The following is a 24,899-nucleotide window of genomic DNA, read 5'->3' on the forward strand; positions in this document are numbered from 1 at the left end:
TATATAGTGCTAACATGCTGCATAAAGTCCCTAGAAGCAAACCAACACAGAACCAGCACACAGCTCTCCTTCTAATCCGATTTCTAAGTGACAATGGGGCCTGGCGATAGGGAGGGATAGGGAGGGAGATCGAGGTAGAATGTGCATGCTGATAGATTATGGTGATCCTAGCTCAGGGAATCCCTCTTGTGAATCAAGTGTAGGGGGTTGGGATGGAGGGAGGGAGAGGGTAAAAGGAGGGTAGAGCTGGACAGAGAGAGAGGGAGCGGGAAGACGAGACCCTCTAAACAGACCTGCCAAATCCACCACAAGAGAAGAAGAGAAGGCCTTCAATAAAAACCTCCCCCTCTGACTTTACCCACTTCTCTCTGAGAAGGGTGCCAAAGAAGCAGAAAAGGGGGGAGTAGAATAAAAGAGAAGAGGAGGAGGGGGCTCAGTTCAGTGGGAAGAGTAGGTCTTGGGAGGAACAATGCCTATTATGCTCTGTTTTGATTTATGAGGTAGTGCTTTTAAAGGTTCTGTCAGCAAACAGGCAATTCTGTGACAACGAGACCCTCTTTTTCCCTGCTTTCCTTTCAAATCAAGAGCATTGTCCTTTGGCGGCGGGGTGAACGAGGCAGTGGCCGGGCCATCGGGGCGGGGGTAAGGACTGGGGTAAGGGTGGAGGGGTGAGGTGGGGGGCTAGGTGCCTATTGAGGACTGATTGGAAGCACTTCTCGATCACTCTCAGCTTTGAGTGAGAGGAGCTTTTGGAGAGCTCTAGAGTGGAACGTGTGCCTAGAGATTGTCCCCTGGAACACTCAGCTGCCCCCCCTAAAGACTCCAGAAGTTCCACAGGCTCTAGGGGCCTTCCACTGCCTCCGCTTCTCTCTGCTCAATGACACATGGGACAAATGTCTTCACTCTAAGAAACCAACATCCATCTACGTTGTTGGTTCCTTACAATACATAACGACTTAAAGATGCACTCCAGGACCTTAAGCACAACAAATTCGTAACACACAGTACGAATTTGATTCGTAACATACCATACAAATAAAAATAAACATATCATACGAAATGAATGACGTAGTACTCAATTTGATGACGTAGTACTCAATTTGATGACGTAGTACTCAATTTGATGACGTAGTACTCAAAAAACAGGGACACTTTTGGCTCGTGAGCACCACTTTCAAAACTACTGGCTGAAATTATGCAAACATTTGAGAGTGCATTACGATATTCCAAAAATATTAGATATCTTAAAATTGCATGACAGACGTGTACCATTAGGGTGAACTGCCCTTGCTCTTCACATCGGAACACACAACAAAACGCCAGGTTTGTATGGGTTTTCCTTTCTAGAGCTGAGGATGTTCACTTTACAAAGCGGTTCAGCTGCTGGTTCTACTCCTTTCTCTCTCCCCCTCTCTTTTTCTCCCCTTTCCCTATCTCTCCCCTCTCTCTATCTCTCCCCTTTCTCTCTCTCTCTGTCCTCCGTCGAAGGGTTTTCTTTCCAAGTTGAAAGGGACGCCAAACAGCGATAAGACACAAAGCAGAAGCCCTCTTTGCATGCCAACTTCAAACGGGGGACTGGAGTGGCCCTGTGGCCTGCGTTTAACGGCCCACATCCCATCACAGATACAGTAAACACACTCGCACGCGCACACACACACACACACACACACACACACACACACACACACACACACACACACACACAGAGATAAATGCAGACAAGACAGGGGTTATTTCTGTCTCTCTATCTTCTGTCACGTTTGATTGGACGATAAGAGGCTGCCTCTGTTTCCATTGAACGAGTGCATCTGTAACAGCCGCAACAAAATGACCACCGGTCTGTTTAATTGACAGAAGAGAGAAAAGTTGCCCTGTTGTGGTGTTCCCTATTTGGTGTCTATATGATACAGGTGGCATTGGTTGTATGTCACTGCATGTGAAGTATTTGTTACTCAAGGTGTCCATCCCTTGTAGGATCATTTGTGTGAAGGCAAATCAAGAGAGATAGTTCTCGTCCACTAGGGACAGGAGAGACTGATGCACACCTTAAGTTGTTGATTAGACCTGCTCCCCATAGAGATAACACCAACACAAGACACACACAAACAGCTTAGGCTCTAAGTAGCTGTAGAGCTGTTTAAATTAACCCGAAGACCCGAAGTCAAAACAAATCAAAGCTAATCGCCCAATCATTTCCAGACTTTGAGTACTAAAGCTAGGTGATAGCTAAAACCAAAGACAGTCTACTCTCCATGTGATTCACCTCAAGATGGCTCACCAACGCTGAGTCACCTATCCAGGCTGTATCACATCCGGCCGTGATTGGGAGTCCCATAGGGTGGTACACAATTGGCCCAGTGTCGTCCGGGTTTGGTCGGGGTAGGCCGTCAATGTAAATAAGAATTTGTTCTTATCTGACTTGCCTAATTAAAGAAAATAACATTTAAAAAAAATATATATAATCAAATAATTATAATTATTATCAGAATTCTACTGTTGCAGCTTATCAGGTGAAAAACTTCTGCCCATTTAGAGCACTGAGTCCTCCCACTTGGTAATACTTCCTTGTATTGCTTTCTGAACTTATTAATTACTTCCTGGATAGCCACTACAAACACTTACCTCTTCTCCCAATACTCTATAGGCTATTGATCAGTAGCAGTCCCCAAACTGCTCAGAGACCAGCCTGGAGATCTGAGAGAAGCTAAGTGACAGTTCACAGGAGGAGACAGGGAGAGATGGAGAAAATGAAGGAAAGAAGCACTTGAAAGACTCTCTTTCTTTTCTTCCAACCTCTCACCCAAGGTCTTCAGATGAACGGGAGTAGAGGAGAGATGTGGCTACAAAGTCGTCGGCTAAAAAACAAAGACTCTTCTGCGGTGTAAGATAGACATCTTGAGGCCCACTTGTTCCTTGACTGGCCACAAAGTTTGGAGGTTTAACCCCTGTTCTCGACAACTGGCTGACTAGCAATTAAGTCTACGCTTAAAGTGGTCTATTGAGTACTCTGTTGGAGCCCCTCCCTCTGTTCTGAATGCATACCAGATACTCATTCTGCATAGTTAGACTGGTTGTTTTCAAAAACACAATTTATCAATGCAAGGATGATGAAGGATCCATTCAACAATGGAAAGTATATTTTATTCCAAGTCTAATTTGAACAAATTCAACAGCTTGTGAATCTCTGACTGGTAAATAAGCACATTATGAAGCCTCTATAGGGTGCTGAAAGTAATGTACTACAGTCTGTTTGTAATTGTCCAGCAGGAGAAGCTAGTCTGTCTATGAAATGAGATTGAAATATAAACACACACACACCCATACTGTGGATGCCACAGACTGAGCAGACAGGCAGGCATGCACAACACTCCTGGCCCACTACATACATATTCCCAAAGTAGTGTTGAGACACACACACAGAAGCCAGACGTTATGAAATATACCCCACTGAGCCCAGAGTATTTAACCGCAGAGCAAGGCTTTGCCTATAAATTCAAAATAATAAAGTGACGGTTTATGGCAGAGGCACTAGATCCATACTGAGAGAGTGAGAGGAGAGGAGAGTAGGGGAGAGGCGTGGATGGTAGGTTCTGGTATGTGGCCACTTAGAGTTTCCTGACAGCTCATTTCCTGTATGAAAAGATCCAGGGATCTCCTCTTAACCTAAGGGCCAGGAGTGAATGTGCATGTGTGCATTCTCTTGATTGTGTGTGTGTGCATGTGTGCATTCTCTTGATTGTGTGTGTGTGTGCTGTCTCTATTTGTGACTGTTTGTTAGTAAATAACTCATGCTGACTGTGGGATGAATCCTATTTGATACTAAAGGACCATTAAGCCTTGAGAAGAAGCCCCTCTTCAGATTGTCAGGGTGCTTTCCATCCAGGCCTGGAGTTACACATTAACAGACCTCACTGAATAAATGGAGCCACTGGATCCCTGTAAGATGTCGGGTTGGATGCACACATACACACACACACAAACACACACACTGATGGAGCGTGGAAGCCCCTGGAAGAGGCCGTCTGAGCTGTCTACTGAAGAGGGGAGATGAATAATGTAGATAGGCAAATCGTCCCAGACACACTGACCTGGGTGGCTGAGCCCAGCCTCTCTCAACCCTCTATCGTCTTTCAGGAGTCAGACTCTCAGAGCATCCCATATAAATAATATCATTTTGGCTTCAACGTTAACAAACAGTTAACCTAAATGGCCCCATACATCACTGTACTCACTGGGAGAAATATGCCAACAAAGTTGCAATCTTATAAAAAAATGTTTTACTGCTAGTGTGTGTGTGAGTTTGGCCCAGGCCATGCGGTTTGGTTTGGTCCAACTCCATGGTTTTAGTTTAGACTAAGGACCAGCCTGGTTCTTGGAGGGAACATCGGACACCAGCAGAGAAGAGTAAATAAACAGAAACTAAACGACCCATACAGAGTTAGGTATTGTATGTCAGGCAAAGTGTCAAAACGACACGCCAACACTGTACTACTGTAACCGCCAGCTTCAGATACTTGGTTGTATTCCAAATGGCACCCTATTCCCTTTATAATGCACCTATTTTGATCATGGACTGCTCAGAAGCAGTGCACTATAAAGGGAATAGTGTGCCATTTGGAATCTCTGTTTTTGAACTGAAAACACTTAAATGAGGTTAGAGTGCTCCAGAAACCTCTCTCACAACCACAGTGGTTCCTTTGTGATGGGTTACCATCCCTGCAGCATGACACACACAAATCACTCAATTCTATAACTCACGATTTGCTACACGGTCTGTTTTGGGTTTATTTGTTGCTATTCAGTACCTCTGAAAGGACAAATAACAGTGAGAATGTGACATCTTTCTGCTTGGAGGGCCCGCATCGAGGTACATGCCTGTGGCCATGCAGGCTGAGCGGAATTACTGAGTGTTAATAACAAGACCATGGTGCAAGGAGAGGCAGCTCTCCATGTGGTATAAATAAAACAGTTAAGATGGTGGGGGAACAGGGTGGCGGGGGGTGGGGGGGTGGGGGTAGAAAGTGCTGCCTTCACTTCCTCCTCTCATGCTTTACACATTCTGCCCACCGAGGTTATGTACCAAATAGCATTCTATTCCCTATGTAGGGCACATCTTTTGACCAGGGGCCATAGGGCTCTGGTCAAATACGTAGTGCACTACATTGGGAATATTATAGACCCTGGTCATAAGTAGTGAACTACATAGGGAATAGGATGCCATAGGGAATAGGATGCCACTTGGGATGCAACCCTAGTCCCTACCCTGAGCTGCTGCCATATTCAGCAGTACTTTCCACTGAAGAGGGAGGAATGAAGACTAGCTATGCCAAAAGGGTCAATGTATTTCACAATTCTTTTTAGAATGACAACGCGACACCTCAACACTTGGATTGACGAGATACAACACAAGGTGTACACTTCGGGAGTGGGCCATGACAACAAGTACATCTACTCTGGGCACACAGGGTTCCACTGCAGGTACACACACACAAACACTAGCTGTAATCCAGTGCTGGGTCTGTATTATATATTTTTTTAATTTAACCTTTATTCAAGTCAGTTAAGAACAAATTCTTATTTACAATGACGCTGAGCCAATTGTGCGCCGCCCTAATGTACTCCCAATCACGGCCAGATGTGATACAGCCTGGATTCGAACCAGGGACTGTAGTGATGTCTCTTGCACTGAGATGCAGTGCCTTAGACCGCTGCAGCCACTCAGGAGCCCGACCCCGAGTTTGCTTAGTGCTGGTAATCCTCTGTGATCAGTGTGTTATGTTGTGTTTGCTGTGGGTGTTTGTTAAAGGTGTTAGCAGACCGCTGGTGACCCCTGAGGCAGCCACAAACTCCAGCATCACCATCACCAGTCACCTTGTAGACTCAGGCCTCATCAGTATCATGGGGTCGTTCAGATGTGTGTTTGCGTGCGTGCCGCACCAGAAGCAGTATTTGAAGGTATTTGACATGCTCCAAATAACATTTTACTCTCTGATCTAGATACAGATAAGACTCTCTGATCTAGTACAGATATGACTCACTGATCTAGATAAAGATATGACTCTCTGATCTAGATACAGCTAGGATGAACAAAAGATGAAACGGACTATAGAAGAACATACATGTCACCACCACCATCCCCTAGAGACACACACACATATATACAATACACATACAAACAGTTCCAGACAAAGGTTTGGACACACCTACTGATTCAAGGGTTCTACACTTTAGAATACACTTTAGAATAATAGTGAAGACATCAACACTATGAAATAACACATAGGGAATCATGTAGTAACCAAAAATCTATTTTTGATTTTTGATTCTTCAAAGTAGCCACCCTTTGCATTGATGGCAGCTTTGCCCACTCTTGGCATTCTCTCAACCAGCTTCACCTGGAATGCTTTTCCAACAGTCTTAAAGGAGTTACCACACATGTTGAGCACTTGTTGGGTGATTTTCCTTCAATCTATGGTCCAACTCATCCCAAACCATCTCAATTGGGTTGAGGTCAGGTGATTGTGGAGGAGAGGTCAACTGATGCAGCACTCCATCACTCTTTTTCTTGGTCAAATAGCCACTACTAAGCCTGGAGATGTGTTTTGGGTCATTGTCCTGTTGAAAAACAAATGATAGTCCAACTATGCACAAACCAGATGGGGTGGCGTATCGCTGCAGAATGCTGTGGTAGCCATTCTGATTGTGTGCCTTGAATTCTAAATAAATCACTGACCGTGTCACCAGCAAAGCATCCCCACACCATCACACATCCTCCTCCATGCTTCACGGTGGGAACCACACATGCAGAGATCATCTGTTCACTTACTCTGTGTCTCACAAAGGCACGGCGGTTGGAACCAAAATGTTCAAATTTGGACTCATCAGACCAAAGGACAGATTTCCACCGGTCTAATGACAATTGCTTGTGTTTCTTGGCCCAAGCAAGTCTCTCCTTTAGTAGTGGTTTCTTTGCAGGAATTCGACCATGGGCTAATTCATGCAATATTCTCTGAACAGTTGATGATTAGATGTGTCTGTTACTTGAACTCTGTGAAACAATTATTGGTCTGCAATTTCTGAGGCTGGTAACACTAATGAACTTATCCTCTATGGCAGAAGTGCTGGTTTTCCAATCCTGTGGGGATCTTCATGAGAGCCATTTTCATCATAGCGCTTGATGGCTTTTGTGACTGCACTTGAAGAAATGTTCCACATTGACTGACCTTCATGTCTTAAAGGAATGATGGATTGTCGTTTCTCTTTGCTTAAAACTGATTGGCTTAAACGCATTAAGACGGAAAGAAATTCCACAAATGAACAAGGCACACCTGTTAATTGAAATGCATTCCAGGTGACTTCCTCATGAAGCTGGTTGAGAAAATGTCAAGAGTGTGCAAAGCTGTCATCAAGGCAAAGGGTGGCTACTTTGAAGACTCTCAGATATAAAATATATTTTTATTTAACACTTTTTTGGTTACAACATTATTCCATTTGTGTTATTTCATTGTTTTAATGTCTTCACTATCAGTGTACAATGTATATAATTGTATAAAGAAAAACCCTTGAATGAAAAGGTGTGTCCAAACTTTTGACTGTTACTATATATATATATATATATATATATATATAGTAACAGTCAAAAGTATAGTATATATATATATATATATATACACAAAGCTACTTTGCATCTTGTTTGAATTGCCTGTCATCCGTAACTGCCTGAGGACTTTTTGAAGGCAGGTGAGCTACAAAGAGGGGATTTCCTCCCGTCAGTCAGTGTACAAGGATCTATATTCGTGTTTGTGTGTTTGTGTGTGTGTATGCGTGCGTGTGTGTGTGCGTGTGTGTGTGTGCGTGCGTGCGTGTGTGTGCGTGTGTGTGTGCGTGTGTGCGTGCGTGCGGGCGTGTGTGTGTGTACCATTACATGTCTCTCCTCCCTTATTCCCAGACAGTACAGCTGTGGTGTAGGTTAATGGTTTACAAAATCCTTAAGACAAGCTGTCTTTCTGGCTAACGTATAATTAGCAAAATTGTGTAGCGATAGTTCCAGTAGTGAAATTAAACTGTTCATTTGTGAGGAGAAGAATGACAGCAGTGTTGTTGTGCTCCTGCATCCTCAGGCAATTCTAAAGCTCTGTCTTGGATGATAGCCTAGATATTGTCTGCTTTGATATCTCAGTGCATCTCGAAGACAAGATAATTGCTGAAAGTACAGTGAGCGAGCCGGGACCCACGTTGTTAACCCTTTCTACTGCTGCTAGTTCAAGTTACCGCCCAGCATTGATGTTCAAGGTGGAGTGCAATTTCAAGGTTTCATTATTTCATTTGGATGTCGGAGAAACGTTGGGAGCAAGATGACAAATGTTTTCACTTTTGGCCCTCCGCTATCTCTAGCGAGGGCCTCATGGTTTGCAACGAAACTCTATCCACTCGCTCTCCACTCGCCAGAAAGACAAGTCGTTTGAGAGAAAAAAGAGAAAGAGGCAGATTTTAAAAAGACATTTGAGAAATGGGCCCAGCCAGGGAAATATGTCAGCCTTAGCCAGAACACTTCTTTGTTATTCTCCTCTTTGCTACTGTAGATATGAAAATCCAAATGTGTTGATTCTGTTGTTGCTAGCTATATTCATTAAAACATTTAAATAAATACATATACAGTACCAGTCAAAAGTTTGGAGACACCTATTCATTCAAAGGCTTATCTTTATTTTTTCATTTTCTACACTGTAGAATAAAATTGAAGACATCAAAACTATGAAATAACACATATGGAATCATGTAGTAACCAAAAAAGTGTTAAACAAATCAAAATCTATTTTAGATTTTTGATTCTTCAAAGTAGCCAACCTTTACATTGATGACAGCATTGCACACTCTTTGCATTCTCTCAACCAGCTTCACCTGGAATGCTTTTCCAACAGTCTTAAAGGAGTTCCCACATATGCTGAGCACTTGTTGGCTGCTTTTCCTTCACTCTGCAGTCCAGCTCATCCCAAACCATCTCAATTGGGTTGAGGTCGGGTGATTGTGGAGGCCAGGTCATCTGATGCAGTACTCCATCACTCTCAGTGGTCAAATACCCATTACACAGCCTGGAGGTGTGTTTTGGGTCATTGTCCTGTTGAAAAACGATGATAGTCCCACTAAGCGCACACCAGATGGGATGGCGTATCGCTGCCTAATGATGTGGTAGCCATACTGGTTAAGTGCGCCTTGAATTCTAAATAAATTACTGACAGTGTCACCAGCAAAGCACCTCCACACCATCACACCTCCTCCACCATGCTTCACAGTGGGAACCATACATGTGGAGATCATCTGTTCACTTACTCTGCGTCTCCCAAAGACACGGTGGTTGGAACCAAAAATCTCAAATTTGGACTCATCAGACCAAAGGACTGAGTTCCATCAGCCTAATGTCCATTTCTCGTCTTTCTTGGCCAAAGCACGTCTCTTCTTCTTATGGTGTCCTTTAGTAGTGGTTTCTTTGCAGCAATTTGATCATGAAGGCCTGATTCACACATTCTCCTCTGAACAGTTGATGTTGAGATGCATCCGTTACTTGAACTCTGTGAAGCATTTATTTGGCCTGCAATCTGAGGTGCAGTTAACTCTAATGAACTTATCCTCTGCAGCAGAGGTAACTGTAGGTCTTCCTTTCCTGTGGCAGTCCTCATGAGAGCCAGTTGTATCATAGCGCTTGACTGCACTTGAAGAAACATTCAAAGTTCTTGAAATTTCTCAGATTGACTGACCTTCATGTCTTAAAGTAATGATGGATTGTCATTTCTCTTTGCTTATTTGAGCTGTTCTTGCCATAATACGGACTTGGTCTTTTTCCAAATAGGGCTATCTTATGTATACCAACCCTACCTTGTCACAACACAACTCATTGGCTCAAACGCATTAAGAAAGACATAAATTCCACAAATCTACTTTTAACAAGGCACACCTGTTAATAGAAATGCATTCCAGGTGACTACCTCGTGAAGCTGGTTGAGAAAATGCCAAGAGTGTGCAAAGCTGTCATCAAGGCAAAGGGTGGCTACTTTGAAGAATCTAATATATAAAATATATTTTTATTTTACACTTTTTTGGTTACAACATGATTCCATTTGTGTTATTTAGTAAAAATAAAAAAAGTTAAAATAAAGAAAAACCCTGGAATAAGTAGGTGTCTCCAAACTTTTAACTGGTACTGTATATATATATATATATATATATATATATATATATATATATATATATAAATTGCGGACCCCCTGCAATATCTAAGCGGACCCCCGGTTTTATACCCCTGCCATATCTTATTTGTGTATTTCTTTAACACATAATCTGTAACGACTTCTACAGAACTCGATGCCTCTCCTTGTTTGGGCGATGCTCGGCGGTCGACGTCGACGGTCTTCTAGCCATAGCTGATCAATTTTTCATTTTCCATTTGTGTTGTCTTGTTTTCCCACACACCTGGTTCTCATTTCCCTCATTATGTGTTGTGTATTTAACCCTCTGTTTCCCTCATGTCTTTGTGTGCTATTATTTATTCTGTTTCATGTATTGCACACGTTAGTCTGTTGCGCTGGGTTATGTTAACCCGTATTGTTATTTCGTGTTCACTTTGCCGTGTGTTTTTGGTTCGCCAAAATAAAAGGCTACACCACATCTGCTCTCCTGCACCTGACTCCTTTACAGCCATTTACGCATACCTGACATAATCAAATTGTTCTGGTGGAGATTTGCGGATAAAAGGTGCACACCTTGCTGCAGCGTAAAATGATTTCTCTGAACTTTTTACGTTAAATGTTCAGTTTGGACAACTGCTATTGTATAGCTTTATAATTCCACAAGCGAAGAGTACAAGCTCCAAACACCCAGTACCTTCGATCAGTAGGAAAGACAAGATAGAGACAAAATAGACAGAGTGGAAAAGAATGAGAGAGAGCCAGCGGGAGTTTGTCCCCTGGGTTTGGCTTGCTGGGTTGCCTTGGAGCTGAGCTGTTCTCACTGTTCTCCTCTGAGGCCCATTGACATACAGAGAGAGTGAGAGTGAGAGAGAGTGAGAGAGAGGGAGACCACTCAGGGCTCCTAATGAGCTGTGCTCTTTTATGGCCAAGGGTTAATAGAACACCTCAGGGGGTCTCCTAGTCTCCACTACCCAACTCTTACTTTCTCTCTCACAGCCCCAGCCCTGGTTTGAGCACCAGACGCAGCCCCATCCACTGCCACACCTACCCACACCTTAATGGGGACCTCCGAGACTTAATACCTGGGACAAGTCCAGGTCTAATGTCATCGCTTTCTCCTTCTCCTCACCCTCCTCCACTTTACGCCCACCCCTTTCTCACCTACCACTCTCTCATCTTTCAATATCTGGGGGAGCGATGCCAACAGAACACTGACTGACCATGGTGTTGGAAGGAAAATTGAGTAAGAAGGAGGCTAATGATTAACAATGCATAGGAACGCTTGTGTGTGTTTTTTCTCTAATTCCAAGCCCCTGGGCTCTTTTAATGTGCCAAACAGTGTTTGTTTAGCAGCAATGAATGAGCGTTAACTCAGGAGGGAGGTCTGGTATTGCTCTGACATGTGTTCCCACATCCAAATTATCACCTCGTTAAATAGGACCCAATTCACTAGTGGCACAGAAGGAGGGTCAGTACACAAGGGCCTATAGGAGAGAGAAAGAGAGAGGGGGAAAACATCACTATCTCAGAAGACCATAGCTTCTTTTCTTCTTCTTTTTTGATTATTTCTTCTTCTCCCAACTCTTTTCATCATTGCCTTCCTTGTCTTGCTTTGACTCCAGCTCTGGGGGGAATACATAAATTATTTCTCAAAAGGGAGAACAAAAATGGCATCAACAGACAGACACACAAGTGTCTCCTCTCCTCCGCCAGAGTGAATGAATGAGCGTATACAATAGTCAGAGTTTTTCAAACTTAATTTTGTGTGTGTGTGTGTGTGTGTGTGTGTGTGTGTGTGTGTGTGTGTGTGTGTGTGTGTGTGTGTGTGTGTGTGTGTGTGTGTGTGTGTGTGTGTGTGTGTGTGACACTGAGTTCCTGTATCCATAGTTCTAGCAGTAGGTTCCTGCTGCGGCGGCCATCTTCCCCCCACTTTTGTGGGTAGTGCTGAATGGGCCACTCACATGGGCCACTAGGCCACCACAGTGCTGCGCTAGCTAGCTGCCACTCCCCTTTCCACAGGTCACCCCTTTCACAATTAGCTGGTGGTAATTTGGGGATGAATGCTCAAAGCTGCCTTTCTCCAGCATCCAGCCCCCACCTCCACCTCATCCACCCCCAGTCTCTCCCTATTCTCCCCTCCATTCGGTAGGGCCATGCCAGCTTAGGCAGCGGGGAGCGAGGGCCTCTTCTCCCCTTCCGTGCTGACCACTCGTGGTCACTGAGGCCTGCAGGGAGACCCGCCCAGGATCGGGCGAACAGAGCACGACATGTGACACTATTCTTATTTGCCAATAGGCGGAGCGCACAGCTGAAGAATGGAGAAAGGAGGTTCATAAAAGAGGTTGTTTTGGGGTGGTGGGGGGGAAGAACGGGGGGGTGGGCAGCCAGGGCTGAGGGTTGAAGCCTGACCATAAAGAAAATAATCCGCTCTCATTTGGGACCGCTGGGGAAGCTTACCCAACACAGAGGAATGGTTTCGAGCGACTTGTTTTTATGTTTGCGGCTCCCGCTCTTTGAGGAGGGGATGTCAACCTGCTGTCAGCGGTACGGTTGGCTGGTCGGCCATGTTGGCCCCTGAAGAGGGGAGCTGTGGAGGTAGGGAAGGCCAGGGCAAGGATACAAGAAGCCATCACAGCGCCAAAGTATCAGATCGCCACAGAGTCAACATTCCTCTCTAGCTATAACTACAACATAATAGCATCCATCTCCAGTTGGGAGGTTTCACAGAAGATTTCAGATATTGTACTGTCTGTCAATGACTTTATCAGACAAAACTCTTATAGTGAATATATTTCCTATCTCACAGTTGGACAGTTGAAAAGTCGGGTTCCTTAATTCAGCATGTTGGTTTATACATCGACATAACAAATCATGTTTTCCTGTGTTGACAGGGGATGCTCTTAGCAGGTTAGTCTCTAAATCAACATAACTAACTGTATTTCCCTGTGTGGACCTGTAGCCCTGTAGGGTCCAGTAGCCCTGTAGGGTCCAGAAGCGTTTTCCTGCTCTGCAGATGGTCAGCACACAGACCCTGTCAGTCAGCACACAGCCACACTAAACCCCAGTCAAAGGCCCTTAACCCATCTAACCCTTCCACACGCTTTACCTCCAATCAGGCCTGACTAATCAATACACACCACTCCCTAAGGACCCAGGGACAAGGCTCTGTGTCATCTGTGTGTGTATGGTGTCCATCTCTGTGTGTGTTGAGCATTCTTTTGACTTGAGAAGAAGAGTATACAGCTGAATATAAAAGCCCTACTGTAAGTCATTACAGGAGAAGACTTTGTGAAACTGGTTGACTCCTTCATTCTCCATTTAGTCTTTATTTTTTGGACAGCACACATTCAATTGACATTTTGTTGTTGATGATGTTAGTTTGAACTTTGCCAGTGTGGCACTACAACCAGGTGGCCTTTCTGACATTCTGCCTGCCAGTGAGAGGAAGGAGGGAGAGGTCAGTGGAGAGCAGATGTGTAGGGTCACGTCACCTATATGGAAACAGAGGTGCTCCTGGGGTGAGGAGTTAAAAAGAAGAGGCATCCAACCAGAACTGTCGTTGACACGGACAGAAGCCCCTGTCTGGTCTCTGGAAGCAGGGAGCTGGGGGGGGGGGGGGGGGGGGGGGGGGGGGGGGGGGGGGACCGGCAGGCCCATAGATAACAACTTTACACTGACTGACTTCCTTTCGCAGCCATCTCCAGTTTGATAGCGCAACAGGATTTTTTGACCCCCTCTGAAACTCCCCTTTTGAACAATGCTCCACTTGTCCATTTGTTGTGGTGGAGCTTCTAAGCAGGCCCTAGCTAGCTAACCGACACTAGCTGCCATTAAGTGCGTTTTTTTCTTTGGTTCTTTATCACAGGGTGGAGGGATACAAAGGTTCACCGGCCCACAAAGACACCCCACTCAGGGATGGCGCCATTTCAGTCCAACTACTCCTTTAACAGAAGACTGAAGCATAACCTTTGATCAACCACTGCAAACAAAACAGCAGCCAGATTAACTTGGCATGGCTGAGAAAGCCCATCCATGTTGGTGATCTTTTGCGGTCTCAAGGATCAACTATTTCAGCTTATATATCACATTAAACATCCCTAATTTCCTAATGTGCAATAATAAAAGTGACATTTTACAAGCACACTACATAGCCAAAAGTATGTGGACACCTCGTCGAACAGCTAATTCCAAAACCATGGGCATTAATATGGAGTTGGTACCCCCTTTGCTGCGATAACAGCCTCCACTCTTCTGGGAAGGCTTTCCACTAGTTGGAACATTGATGCAGGGACTTGCTTCCACTCAGCCACAAGAGCCTTAGTGAGGTCGTGCACTGATGTTAGGCGATTAGGCCTGGCTCGCAGTCGGCATTCCAATTTATCCCAAAGGTGTTCAATGATGTTGAGGTCAAGGCTCTGTTCAAGCCAGTCAAGTTCTTCCACACTGATCTCGACAAACCATTTCTGTATGGACATCGTTTTGTGCACGGCGGCATTGTAATATTGAAACAGGAAAGGTCCTTCCCCAAACTGTTGCCACAAAGATGGAAACACATAATCATGTAGAATGTCATGATGTGGCATTAAGATTTCCCTTCACTGGAACTAAGGGGCCTAGCCCAAACCATGAAAAACAGCCCCAGACCATTATTCCTCCACCAAACTTTACAGTTGGCACTATGCATAGGGGCAGGTAGCATTCTCCTGGTGTACGCCAAACCCAGATTTGTCCATCGGACTGTCAGATGGTGAAGCTTGATTCATCACTCCAGAGAACTGCTCCAGAGTCCAATGGCGGCGAGCTTTACACCACTCCATCTGACGCTTGGCATTGCGTGGTTTAATGGTCTGCAGAGCTCTTTAGAACGTTTTGTATCTGCCAACCCTCCCACTGCGATATGTTCTTTTTGAAATTAAACCAATTGACCTTAGGCTTGTGTGTGGCTGCTTTCATGAAGCTCCCGACTGACTGTTCTTGTGCTGACATTGCTTCCAGAGGCAGTTTGGAACTCTGTAGTAAGTGTGGCAACCAAGGACAGATGATTTTTACACCATACACGCTTCAGCACTCTGTTCCCATTTTGTGAGTTTGTATACCCCACCCCTTTGTGACTGAGCTGTTGTTGCTCCTAGTCATTTCCACATCACAATAACAGCATCGACAGTTGACCGGGGCAGCTCGAGCAGGGCAGAAATTTGACGAACTGACTTGATGGAAAGGTGGCATCCTATGAAGGTGCCACATTGAAAGTCACTGAGCTCGTCATTGCAGGCCATTCTACAACCAATGTTTGTCTATGGAGATTGCATGGGCGTGTGGTCAAATGTTCTTTCAAATTATCTTTCTCATAGGGAGATTCTGGGGAGAATGGTGATTATGTAGTGAACAAGCACAGATCGATCATTCCTCAGTTATTCACACAAGAGTGACAGACTCCAAATAGAGAGCGTGAAAGTTAGGAGCCTTGCGACCAGAAGTGTTCAGAACTACTCCTTAAACCATAAAAACACTCTTAGGGAGGAGCAGTGAACGAGCACAGTACATTACTGCATGGATCTGACAGGCAGCTGAGACGAAAGCCCATCACCCATAAGCAAACCACAGAACCATAAATAATATATCAGAGCCCCATCATGACCAATACATCTATATGGAATATGAACACAGAAAGGGAGGTAACACCACCGCAAACTGTCAGAATGACGGAGATTTAAAATCCACTCGACAAAAAGGCTGTTGTAAATAACAAAATATGTAAAAACGTTGACATGACGGAGGCAACAGGGAGTTCAGTGCAGTAAAATGGCAAGAAATAGAGACTGAAAAAGTGTGAAGAATTCATTGAGTAGCTAATGAAAACAGTCCAACTGAAAGGACCGGCCAACTCATCGGCATTCCGATCACACTGTAGCAGGTGCTAACAGTACCTTTGGAAATAATAAGGCAGAACCATAGAATTAGGAATGAAGGATATCTATGGGTAGAACAACAATGAGTGATCCATGTTCTATTCCAGAAAGTATAACACCGATACTTTCAACTGACAGGGCATACAGTATCTTCGTTCTCAATTGAACTGGTTGGTCCACACAGCACAGACTGCCCTGACCTGCTCTCTCTCTCTCTCTCTCACAAACACTCCTTAGGGGCTGTTCATGCATGACCTCACAGTGGAAATGTGTACCTCCTGATACAAAGCGCCCCCCTTGCACAAGCCTTGTGTTTTGTCTTTGACACCAAATAAAAACTGTCAAAGTACATCAGAGAATCACAATAATCCTGTTATCACTGCTCTATTCTCTTTTACTTTTGCAGCGGCCTCTCCTTCCCTCTCTCTTTCCTTTTCTATTCTCTCCCGGGCTGCATTTAGTTGGTGAATTCCAAGGCTACGTTTGTGTGACCATTGGCCCGCGGAGACAAAGATGGTGCAAACTAGCCAGAGAAGAAGAGTGGAAGGCACAGTAGTACTGTGTCAATAAACATCGTGGCGTCAGAAGATCGCTTTACACTATTGCAAAAGACTTCGTAAATGGCCCACACATAACGCAACAATAAACTACGATTTAACGGAAAACTCCACCCAAAAACTATTTTTTTTGGTATGTGTTTCATTAGTCCATTGTTGATATATGTCAGCAATCAAGTTTTCAAGATCTATGACTTTCAAAATACATCCGGTGTGATCTCTCTCTCGTTTGGAAAGTCCAATATGTGACACTAATGGGAAAGTTATGAGTAGTAATCATGAAGTATGATTTCATTTATTTAGTTTATCTTCTCCTTGAAGACAAAAAAGAAAGCTTATCAAAACGCTCCATGAGCAGCATGCAGGGAGAACTACATTCAGAACTACAGCCAGCCGGTTCACTCTGACACACACTCTCCTTTACTTCAGTAGGGGTTGGGTCAGTTTTACTGACCCTGCTTATCTTACTGTTAAAGCGTCCACACGTGTGTGAGTTTCACATCATAAAGTTATATAAGAGCAGGACAGGCAGAGGGAAAGCAACAAAACAACTTTTCACTTTGTTTGCGTGGCGTTTGTGTCTCGGGCAAAAACACCAGTGCCCAGATATAGAATTTGAGCGTGGCATGTTGTGTTTGACACACAACATGTGTGACTGCATGAGAGGGGAAGTCAGTACAGCTTACTAAAACATGAGATGCTTTCTGACAAACTGGGTTAGATGGAAAAGCTCAGCTGAACAGTGTGTGTGTGTGTGTGTGTGTGTGTGTGTGTGTGTGTGTGTGTGTGTGTGTGTGTGTGTGTGTGTGTGTGTGTGTGTGTGTGTGTGTGTGTGTGTGTGTGTGTGTGTGTGTGTGTGTGTGTGTGTGTGTGTGTGTGTGTTGGCCGATATATTAAACATACATTTGTCCACAGATCAAACGACACTGTGTTCCAATATTGTTACTCTTGTCCCATCAAATGATAAGCCAAAAGAGAGGCTTGGCTGGAGGGTATGATTTCTTGAGCAGATTTGAAGGATAACCGGAGGCCTGAGAAAAGCCTGGAGAATACTAAATTAAGAACCAGCCTCATTCTAGGTACAGAAACGAGTTTATGGGCCACACAGCCAGAACCGCAGATAAAACGCTGGGTCATGTGTGTTTATTCTATCCGTTCCTCACACGGTGCCCGCCAGCAGGCAACCTTCGCGTCGTGTTTTCTCTGTAAACAACGGCCAGAGAGAGGGTTGAAACATCGACCCAAAGGAATTCACCGCAGCTATTTTCCTCATTACCATTATCATTGACTGCTCAATGTTCCTTTTTGCTTGTCTTTGTTCTTTCTAAAAGTATGCAATGATGAAGAGGAAATTGGGTTCATGGGAAATCTAAATAAAATGAGCTAGAATTAGCGCTTACCATTTGGATAACTTATTTCAAAGTGTGCAAAGTTTAATAAATAATTGTAGGCTATCAAAGCCAATTCAAAAGCTCAAGTTGGATCTCTGAATAATAAATTCGACATAAAGACAGTGTCTTTATTTGAATCAAATCCATATAGCCGGACACCCACTCCATACACACAGGTTTCTCATTCCGCTTTTCTTTCATTTCACTGCTCTACTTTAGTTGGGGGCCCTCAACTGCCTCGCATATTTAACAGCCCGGCTCTTTACACACAGCACCAAATCCGATTATTCAGAGGGGCATGCAATTGTTTTTATCAACTTGTCAGATGAGCTATTAGTTCTGCTCGCCGTCCAGGGAAAAGAGATGGAGAAACTCTCCTTAAACTAAAGCAATGTCCCCGGGGTTTAAGCAAGGAGAAAACCAACCACTATGCATGGTCCCTGATTTTCCTGCAAAGACCTTCAACAGCTACGCTTTTTTCGGCATTTTACCGCGATGTTAAACTGAAATTAAAAACGCACATAGGCTGGCTGCATTTAATGCACTGACTTCATTATTTTAAAGTTTTCATTTGACTAATTCATTCAGGTAAACGGATTAGGCTACATAATGTTCCACTCATATTAATTCGATATGAGTTGCCATTGCTCAGTCGTCGTTGCTGAATATGATACTGAATATGACATCTAAATTATGTTAATAGGCCCTACTACTTTTCTAGGCTAAGTTAAGAGAATCCAACGTGAGGTAGAGCACGTTGTTTATAACGTTTAATTATGAATGACTAATATAGGAGGGGGTTTGTCATGTATTTCCAAATATTGATACAGGAATAGCTCATATACTGTTGGTGGGATTTTGTTTGATTTACTATTTAATTAATTCTGGGGTACGTTTTTCTTTCATTATCCTACAGTAGCCTACTTAGCCTAGTGTATTAGTCCTCCTCCCACTCATTATCCGTTCAAAATGTAAATGACTGGTATAAAGGTTAGTTGGTAGTATACCCTCTTAAGAAACGTTTGAATCGTTTTTTTTTTTACTGTTGTTCTCCGAGTAGCCCAGCGCTATTGTGTTGTAGATTACTGTTACTTTCGAGTGCATTTATTATGTATACATTTTGAAGGAGAGTGCTAGGACAAATCCGCTTAGCTTAGAATGTATTTAAGCTTAACATCATTTTTTCCAACTCAAATAGGCCTAATTATAATAGTAAGTATGTTGCATATTTATTTACATTTGAAAGTTTGAAATATACAAAAACATTTAATTGATCATTAAAGTAATCAAGCACATCTTATTTCTAATTTATTAGGGCCTATATGGCATCCAATAAAAGGCTAATAATAATTAATCGATCTCGAATTCACAACTTGCATATTACCTGACCTTTTCAGACTGTAGTATAATAGACATATTAGTAACTTATATTCAGTTTATAATCACTAATTATTTAATTAATTCTTTATGAAAAGTAACCCGTTAACTTGCAGTAGTGCACTGTGTCCAATAGAGACCACTGTACGACGTGGAAACGGCTCAGCCCAGGCGACACTAAGACAGTGCATGTTCATTCAGGTATATTCTAGCCTACTACTGGATCATAAACTGAAGAAATAAAAATAAAAACATATGCATTTGTTATCTCTTAATGCTATTACAGTTTTACGCATGTTTGAATATTCGATCATATGTCCACGTTGACGCCAAAACTGATTGGAATTTGGAAAAGCACCATACCAATATACATAACTAAAAATCTATTAGAATAATAGTCTGTACTGTAGATTATAGATATCATATTTTCTATTGATCTTACCGTAAATATGGTCACTGACGTTACCTCTAAACATTTATGCAGAATAAACGTATGTGGCAAATAGCGAATAGGATATGATCTAGGCATATTATTATGCATTATGGAACTAACTAAAATGACTTTTTGAACATATTTCGTTTTATTTGATATATGATTAATACAAATCGTATTATAAAAACGTAGAGATATAATTATCCTGAATTATAATATCGAATAATTTTACATACACTGCATTGTTTAATTATATACTGGTTTTAGCTTTATGATATATTAGATGATACAACTTTTCCTGTGATTTTAATATGATCAACTATGCTAGTCTAAGTGCATTTTAGACTGTTATAATGCAAAGAAACCCTCCACCGTTTGCCATCCAATATAATGTTTGTGGAAGATATAGGCAACGAAACGAAAGGAATAGGCTGCTATGGACAACTATTGGAACGTCAACGTCTAGTAACTGGATGAGTAGCTTTGACTGTCATACATATTCTCTCACCGTTTCTTGTATAGCGCTGGTTCATCTATGGGAATCATTGATGTATGTATGATAACCTATCATCTTTAATGCACATTGAATGTGAGAGCATATAATGTAGATTAATTTACCTGTACCACTCCAGTCCATTCTCGTAGTTGCGGTCGAAGAAGTGCGGTTCGGCTCCCACAGCTCGGATGTCTGGATGCACGCGGAGGAACTCGAGCAGCGCGCGCGTCCCTCCTTTCTTTACACCGATGATGATCGCCTGGGGAAGCTTCTTGCTCCCTGATCCGTTGGAGAAACTTGACAACGCACCGGGCTCAGGAGCTCTCTGCCCCTCGCCCCTCATCTCGTCCCAGTCCTCCGCTCCTCTGTACGCGTCTATATCGTTATTGAGCAAGTCTCTGGAGGAGGTCCGGACAGAGGGTTCGTCGTAATCGGATTCTATATCCACCCAGGGTTGGGGTCTAGGGAGCAGTCTGGACATGAGGTCCACTCTGCCGTTATTCTCTATCCTTTTACCGACCACAGACCCTGTCTCCTTTCCCCGGTAATTGTCCACGACCAAACTTGGCATGGTGGCACAGTAGCCCACGCAGGAGTAGAGCATATATACCCAGAGTAAAAACATGATGCCGAGCAGAAAGAGTTTATTTTTCACCGGGCTGAATGAGAACGCATACAGATTGTGACAAACCAGGCTATATTCCATAAGCCCTGCGAGTGCATACCATATTCCAGCGACACATATTGCCAAAACCACTCACTCCCGATGGCACATCAAGGAGCCTCGCAAAATGCACATGCCATTCATTTAAAGCGGAAAAATGTATAAAGCAAGCAAATAAACTAAAGCGGATGTATCCACTGGTGCAAAGTCATTGCATGCTATAATCGTCATTCACCAGAGCCACAGTAAAGAATTCGGAAAATGATACGAACGACTGGTGCACTTCAGTGGTGCTACTCCACACCCTAGCCGTCTCTCTTCACACGCATCGCGGTTGCCAAACCTTCGAACAACTGCTAGTTTTGAGCCTTCTCTCGAGGACTAGACCTTTTACAGCACGAGGGGGCGTACCGATACATCTGATTGACAATCACCATGGCCAATTGACTCACGCACGCTAAATAATCAGTTGTTTGTTCGTAGAAACGGACCTATCACAGGTGAGTGTGGGAGGGCGCTCGCGTTGGGATTCTCGCCATAAAGATGAAACGCTCTTATTGGATGAAGAGACGAACGGTATTCTATATAATCACTAGGGAAATTCTATAGTTAAAACTGTATTTTTGGTGAGGCAGCTGCGAAGTCCACCTGCTGTGCTATTCCCTTTTTATCTTTGAGCATTATTTAATGTGTATACTAACTAACACAATGGATTGGGTAGGGGACTATTTTCTGCTTCTGTGTCATATAGCCTATAGGCCTACGAGAATACATGATTTATTATGCATATCACTGAAGCGCATATCTGTGAAGTTATAGGCCTATTTATAACCTTTCTGGTCATCTCAAACTCATTATGACCAAATATAAGTTTTGCTGTTAGAGATCTTCTGCTTTGCCAAACGTATGGGGCGGGGCCATCGATTGTGCCAAGCACGGTATATAGGCTGCATTAGAAGTTAAACATTTTCTTCCATATTTTCAAGGAGAAAAAAATATTTTCGATGATTTAGCTTTTCCAAGAAAGATGTTTCGAGATATAGGCTACAAATTAGTATTCATAACAAAAAACAGTTTTAACAATGTCGTTTCACAATTGTTTTGGCAGAGAACTTGGAGAAGATATTAGCTATATGCTTGACAATAATGAAGTTGAACCGTTGGTGAAATCAACTTGCAAGTCATTTTAGATGGAGAAATGAGCGGTTGTTATCAAAGGAATAGTAGACTTCGCCACTTATTTTTTTTACAGTGAACGTAAGTTGTCATTAATTAATAATAATGATTCATACCTTTATTATTGATAATAACACATTAATTATTAGCAGTTGTATTACAAAAACGACAAGATGATTATTATTATTATTACTAGCCTATCATTATTATTATTATCATCGAAAACAACAACAAAATGATGCCAATTAGATTTTTGAGTTATATTTTTTCTTGCAAGAATTGCATGTCTTCATTCAATTGAAGAGGGCTTTGGCCTATCAGTTTATTATTTGTTAATATTATTATTTGTTAATATTAAACTATTTGTATGCCATCGGAAATGACCACGTTGTCCTAAATTCAATGTAAATATGCAGAAAAATGTCGACTTTAAACGAAAACAGTGTGTGCTGGAACTTTCGAACCAGTTTGACAAAAAGTCTCCAAACTGTCTGTTCGCGCTGAAGGTGGCTGACTATTCATGAGGAAAGAAACGCATTTGTATATTTGAGAACTTTTTCACTCTCACATGGATATGAATGTTATGTGTATAATGTGTTATTTCTTAATGAATATGAACTCATATGGCTACCTCATGAACTTGTGAACATTTTATTCATAAATAAGTCAATTAGACAAATATTTGGTCAATCAATCAAGTCTTTTTTCGTTAATTGCAAGGGCAACTGGTGTAGCCTAGTAACCCACAGACCGCCGCACCGCCCAAACAGCCTACAAACTCTGTGATGCATGGTACAAGAAAACTAAACCCATTCTCCGAGGACAATAAACTACTTTAGGCTATTCTATATCAGGCTTTTATCATGATCTTTGTTAAAAAATATATTTTAAAAAGATCTTAACATGTCTAAATTACAGCAATATTTTAACAACTTTGCACGGCAGATATCAAGTCAATGACAACCCTAAAATGGATCAATTTAACTTCAAAGGACATCTACATTCGATCCAAAATCACACTAATTAGAGGTCCTAGCACCGAAGGTACTGGAAACCTTATTGTATAAGTTATATTTCTTAGTCTGAAAAATAACTGATAAACCTAACCTACATTAGCCTGAACAATTTTGTCAAATACACATCCCATTGCAAAGGATACAGAGATGAGTATGCTAGATCATTTACAGGCCACTATAAACATACATAGGCATAAGCCTAGCTATACAATTCCATACTTTCGAGTCATTTAAATCTTTTCAACACTTAGTGTTTTTGTGTCTTGAGACTATCTCACAAGCCCAAAAACATTTCGTAGAAGATCAAGTAATGTGCTCAGGATCTGTTAAAAGGCCCAAACGTGACTTCAAAATGATGCTACATTACCGAGGCATTGGAGGTAAATCCACGACAACAGAGGTAGGCCACTTTACATGACTGACCAGACACACTAAGGCAGCGCGGGGGGAGTCAGCCAGATGATACCGACAAGAATCAACTCGGTCCTCCTTCGGGAGTCGGGAGTGCATCTCTGTAGGGCTGTATCTTCTGGTAATGGGAGCCTGTAGACGCTAAATGGACTCGGGTTCCTTCTTTCGTATGTGTTTAACATTGGGCCATATAGACTAGCCCTACTAGACAATATTCAAATCAATAAATATTTTAAATATTTTTGCACATGCACATTTTTATTTAGGCGATACAATTCTAAAAAGCCGAATAATTCCAGAGCCCCTGAATCATGCGGAACCACTACATCCTGTTTAGACTACGCTACTACAGGCCTAGCAACCGACGGTAGGCTAGTGAACTTGATCGACCAAATAACATTGAGGGATCGACCCCATCCACGTTAGAAATGTACAGAACACGAAGAGCCTCGATCTCCTCTGATAGTAAAGTGGAAGACAAAAGGCAACTATTAGGCAACGTCTTTATATGATCCATCAACTAGGTTGTCGTGGAATGTGAGCCATTTTCTCGTTTAATTCTCTGAGATCAGAGCCCAGATGTCGGGTCACTATGGACATAAAAGCCAGCATGCGTTCACAGTGGATGTCTGGATGGAAAGTTCCTTCCGCGTGTTTATCAATATTTCACTCTTTGTTGTTGACTCTGGCAAAGGCCCTGCTGCCTGACACTCTGGTGCCTTCAGTTGACGGTGATTTAAAGGGTGCATGTCAATGCGCTGTATAGAAGTTTTAAGTTCCAAATGGCACACAACTCCCAATGCAGTGCACTAAATAGGGTGCCATTTGGGACGCCACTAGAAGATACTTCCTTTAAATTAATGATTATGAATACATAACTTTGGGATAAAATATAGGAATTATTCTTACGATTAAATACTTCTAGTTCATGAACTCAAACCAAAACCACATTTTGATACATTTCCCCCGCCTCATTCCAAATAAAGGGAATAAATAGCGCTGAAATATTTATATGACATAAAACACGCACGAGGAAAATAAGAACTTTTATGTTTAAGACTATTACTCAAATATAAAACTAGGCTACTTTATTAAAGATGGAACAATTGCCATCTTCATAGGATGATATCATTTACCTGTTAACAAGACAGCAGGTGAGGAATCAAGGCTTCTGGTTGACAAGGTCCATCAGCGAAGGGAGCTCCAGGACTGTAGAAATCTCAGAGTGGAGGCCTGGTAATACGAGTCATAGTCGCTATACACTTGTCATAGAGGCAACAGGTGA

The 24,899-nt window shown here is 42.7% G+C and overlaps 1 protein-coding gene across 1 annotated transcript in view; it reads right to left on the minus strand.

Moving 5' to 3' along the window:
* LOC139376783 (heparan sulfate (glucosamine) 3-O-sulfotransferase 3B1b) overlaps positions 1-21,366 on the minus strand; it is a 28,421-nt gene extending 7,055 nt beyond the window's left edge. The window contains exon 1 of the mRNA XM_071119710.1: positions 20,470-21,366. Within this exon, the coding sequence (XP_070975811.1) occupies positions 20,470-21,053 (584 nt within the window). The 5' untranslated portion in view covers positions 21,054-21,366. The remainder of the gene's footprint in view (positions 1-20,469) is intronic.
* Between the last annotated feature and the right edge of the window lie 3,533 nt (positions 21,367-24,899).

This window comes from Oncorhynchus clarkii, chromosome 20 (genome assembly GCF_045791955.1).
Source record: "Oncorhynchus clarkii lewisi isolate Uvic-CL-2024 chromosome 20, UVic_Ocla_1.0, whole genome shotgun sequence".
NCBI classification, from domain to species: domain Eukaryota; kingdom Metazoa; phylum Chordata; class Actinopteri; order Salmoniformes; family Salmonidae; genus Oncorhynchus; species Oncorhynchus clarkii.